The 4,561-nt window shown below is 40.9% G+C and overlaps 1 protein-coding gene across 1 annotated transcript in view; it reads left to right on the top strand.

Moving 5' to 3' along the window:
- The first annotated feature begins 4,067 nt into the window (after window positions 1-4,067).
- LOC105741513 (60S ribosomal protein L12-like) overlaps window positions 4,068-4,561 on the top strand; it is a 1,556-nt gene continuing 1,062 nt past the window's right edge. The window contains exon 1 of the mRNA XM_012513641.2: window positions 4,068-4,559. Within this exon, the coding sequence (XP_012369095.1) occupies window positions 4,083-4,559 (477 nt within the window). The 5' untranslated portion in view covers window positions 4,068-4,082. The remainder of the gene's footprint in view (window positions 4,560-4,561) is intronic.

Consider the following 4,561-nt stretch of genomic DNA (forward strand, 5'->3'; position numbering starts at 1 on the left):
ATACTCTTAATCTCAATATCACATATTCTAGAAAAACCCCACCTCTGACTGAATGAGGCTTTGGGGAGCATCGAAAGAAAAGCTGTAACATCCCCATTTAATACAGGTATTATTTTTCTTTCCTTTATTGCTGATGTGGTCATTCATTGTATAGCAAATAGATGAGACCTAAAGTTTTTTTAATTTAAGGGCAAATTTAGCTAATAAGAGAAAATTCGTGGTTTTCTTTTAACCAGTTTACCAAATTATACTCTGTATGAATTCTTTCTTACAGTTTTTATTTATTTCCTTCTTTGCTTTTTTTAAGGAAAGAAACCTATTTTCTGAATCTGAAGCACTGACTTAAATGTTCACTTTTCTGAAGCAGAGCGCAAATTAATGTAATCTTTTATCATATGCTAGTCACTGTCATGCTAGTTAAGTACCATGTAGCACAAATTTACACATACACCACACACACACACACACACACACACACACACAATGCCTTATGGTTTTTCTCTGATTGATATAAATTGTGCATTTTTCCACAGCTATAAAGAAGACAGTGAATTGTAGCAAATATCCATCTCCTCTTCTTAATTGAAAAAAAGCAAAGTTAAGTTAAAACTAAAACTTTGGCCTGGGCAGATATCTCAGCAGATTAAAGTGCCTACTTAGGCAGACACAGGGGCCAGGGGTTTGATTCCTGCCCTCCCCTGCTGGCCCCACACCCGGGCCTGCTGAGATGGCGAATGAGACTGGGTGTGGGGGTGCACGCCTATAATCCCAGTGCTTGGGAGGCTGAAAACAGGAGGGTCACTAAGACTGATCTGTGTAGTGAGACCCTCTAGACCCTGTAGACCCTTGTCCTAAATACATTGAAAAAAAAAACTTTATTAAGATTCTTTGTCTCTACATTTTTATCTGTGTAATACATTTATAATGATTTATATGTAACTATTCCAAAAATTAAAACAGAGAATGAAAATCCTGCTAAAGTAGAATTTTAAATAGATATTGAACTATTTGTCATGAACAAACTCTAAATTAAGGTTTGCATTAAGAACAGAAAATTTAAAAATTTTAAAAGACAACAAAAGTTTCAGGGAGTTTCCAACATAAATACTGCTGCTGAAACCAGGCTACAACGTCAGTAACAATACCATTAATGAAATTAGTAAGGAAGGGCTGGGGAGATAGCTCAGTAGCATAAGTGCTTGCCTGGCAAGCACAGGGTCCTGAGTTCAATCCCTGGTACCGGAAAAAAAAAAAAAAAAGAAAGAAATTAGTAAGGAAGTCAACTCATTCCACAGGGCCTGACGTCAGTGGCAGATGTTCCTTAAGTTTTAGTTTTTCTTTCAGTCAATAATATCATGTGGTAGGTGGCAAATGGATACTGTGACAGTTTTATGAAATATATTTATGTGCAGTATAAAAGAGAGAGACAGAGAACTGTTAGGTGAGAAGTGAGAGCAAGAGGAATACTGCAGTTATAAAACAAAGTTTACTATATCGAACTGAGCAAGAAAAAGCAGTACAAAGACCTGCAGGATACTAAGCAAAGACAGGTGGACAAAATTTCTGAAAGGGAAAGCTGAAGAGACAAAGTGCCAAGAGGGAAGAAGGACAAAAGACATGTAAATAATGTAGGTTAATGCAGGGTAAATGTCAGAGTTCATAAATAGGAGGTGTTGTGGGAAGAGCTTTTTGTGTTTTGGTTTTGATTTTCTTAATAATGCCATAGTGCATCAAGAGGGGCCAATCTTCTGAGACTCTTTTCAGTAAGAGAATGACCTCACAGTGGGGAAAGATTGCTCCAGAACAGCAATTTCTAAAGGGCAATCACAGTCTGGACTCACAGGCATCACTTCCAGGAACCTGTCAAAAATTTGCAATAATGGTCTTCCCCCAGACTTATGAGTTAGACAGTGGGCTAGGTACAAGCTCAAACTTGGGGTCCACAGTTTTCTGGGAGCTTAGGAAAGTACCCACCAGAATCAGCACATCGCCAGGAGCTCTCTTGGCTTCCTATACACTATCTCTTGTGGCCCAGTGGCTTACCCCTGGCTTTCTAATTAGGGCAGCCAGAGCCAACCCAAGGATTCCCCATATAATAGAACTTGCCTTTAAAAAAGCAGTTCATAAGTAGTTTTGTTTCTCTACATCTCTTCTATATGGATTATTCAAATAGGAATGAATTGGCTTTCTTTCTCTGTATTTGAAAATAACACTATCTCTATTTTCTCCTGATTATATCAGTATGAAGCAAAGAATTTAGGAACACAAAATGCATGTGGAAATCTCAAGAGTGGTCTTCTGGGTAGCAAAACATTGTAGGCATGTAGGGACTGGTCACATGCCACAGATGCCTCCGTGGCTTTGCTTATGAAGTTGTGTAATTACTACAATATTGATTCATACTTATTGGGCAGCTGCTGGGGCTAAGCGTTGTGTTGAGGTAACAGCTACTTAACCCTCCCTATAGTTTTACGTGGCTGCTATTGTATTCTCATTTACATTTGGAAGGACAAATAACTTACTCAAGATTATTCACTTAAAACGTGACTGATTGGTAAAGATTCCCGCCTAGTTCAAATACCAGGTCTCATGTCATGAACTGTTATTCTGTACCTGCCCATCATCTCCATTAGACAGTTTCTGAACACTGTTACTTTTCTCTTGAGAGCTTTTGCCATCCATTCTGCTCTGTAGTTTTGTTCCCAGCCAGCACAATCACCAAAGAAAAAGAACACAATCTAACCCCTCCTTTTTTTGGTATCAGGAATTGAACTTAGGATCATTTACTTGCCAAGCAGGCACTGTGTTGCTGAGCTATATTCCCAGCCTAATCCAATTTTTTTTTCAGGACCGGGAATTGAACTCAGACCCTTGCGCTTGCCAGAGAAGTGCTTATTCCACTGAGCCATCTCCCCGGCCTCCTAATTCACTTCTTAACCAGAAAGAAAGATATGGGGAGCATGAAATATTCAGAATTTTATTGTCATCACACTGGAAAAACCAGATACTCAAAGCTAATAAAATCAGAAAAGTAGCTTCCTTTAAAAGCATATACACAAGTCCTTTGTCTTTCATCACGCCTAGATTCCTTACCATGTTGCAAGACAGGTCTCAGGAATTGCTGTGGACATTTTTAAGACAAGACAGAAAGAAAGGAAGAAAACAGGACAGGACAATGTGTCCTTTCGCAATGTCATCTCTGGCAGCCCTGCCCAGAACTTTATCCTCAATGTCTTCATCCACTTGAGGTTATAGTACTGGGAGAGAGACAGGCACCCTAAAGTAACCCATGGATGAAAACTTCAGAAGGAAAACAGGCACAGCTGGGGTGCTGTGTGTGGAGCACTAAGATTCCAGGATTTCTCCCTCTACACAAGCTGGGCCATCTCGCACATAGAGAGCAACTTCTCGGAGCCCGTGCTCTCATCTTTAAAATGGACATAATAATGCCTGCCCTAATTCCTTCACAGGAATATATGACCCGTTAAGATTAGAATGAGACATCAGTAAAATGCTATACAATGTGAAGCATTTGTTTGTCTTATTTTTGCCCCATTACACTAAAAATAATGCACTTTAAAAAATCTCTCTTTCTAAAAAAGCCAGGCATGATACTGCACACATATAACCCTGGCTGCTCTGGAAGTTGAGGAAGGGGAACAGCAAGTTTGAGGACAGCCTGAGCAACTTAGGGAGCCCTGAGTCAAAATTTTAAAATAAGGGCTGGGGATATAACTAGTGTTAGAGCATACTTGGCTTGATACCCAGGACCCCACTCCGACTTATGTCTTTTCAAAGAGAAACGATATAAGTAGATAGAAGAGCAGATGAAAGGATACATAAACACTACATAGGAAAAAAAGTGTCATTGCCTACTGTCATATGCGCTCCTAAAAACAGAGGCCATGTCTCAACCAGTTTTGTAGCCTAACAGACTGGCACTTGATCTCTTATCATTAAATGATGGTTGAGTGAATGAAAGAATGAAATGTTGCTTTCAGCTTTTGGCTAGGAGGAGGCTAAGGTGCAACTTTCTTCGGTTGTCCCGAATCCGAGTTCATCCGACACCAGACACCTCCAGCATGCCGCCCAAATTCAACCCCAACGAGATTAAAGTCGTGTACCTGAGGTGCACCGGTGGTGAAGTTGGCACCACGTCTGCCCTGGCCCCCAAGATTGGTCCCTTGGGTCTGTCTCCAAAAAAAGTGGGGGATGACATTGCCAAGGCAACTGGTGACTGGAAAGGCCTGTGGATCACGGTGAAACTGACCATTCAGAACAGACAGGCTCAGACTGAGGTGGTGCCTTCTGCCTCTGCCCTGATCATCAGAGCCCTCAAGGAGCCGCCAAGAGACAGAAAGAAGCAGAAAAGCATTAAACACAGCGGAAATATCACTTTTGATGAGATTGTCAACATTGCCCGACAGATGCGGCACCAGTCTTTAGCCAGAGAACTTTCTGGAACTATTAAGGAGATCCTGGGGACCACCCAGTCTGTGGGCTGCAACGTGGACAGTCGGCACCCTCATGACATCATAGATGACATCAACAATGGTGTTGT

This window comes from Octodon degus, unplaced genomic scaffold, assembly GCF_000260255.1.
Source record: "Octodon degus isolate 3935 unplaced genomic scaffold, OctDeg1.0 scaffold00015, whole genome shotgun sequence".
NCBI classification, from domain to species: domain Eukaryota; kingdom Metazoa; phylum Chordata; class Mammalia; order Rodentia; family Octodontidae; genus Octodon; species Octodon degus.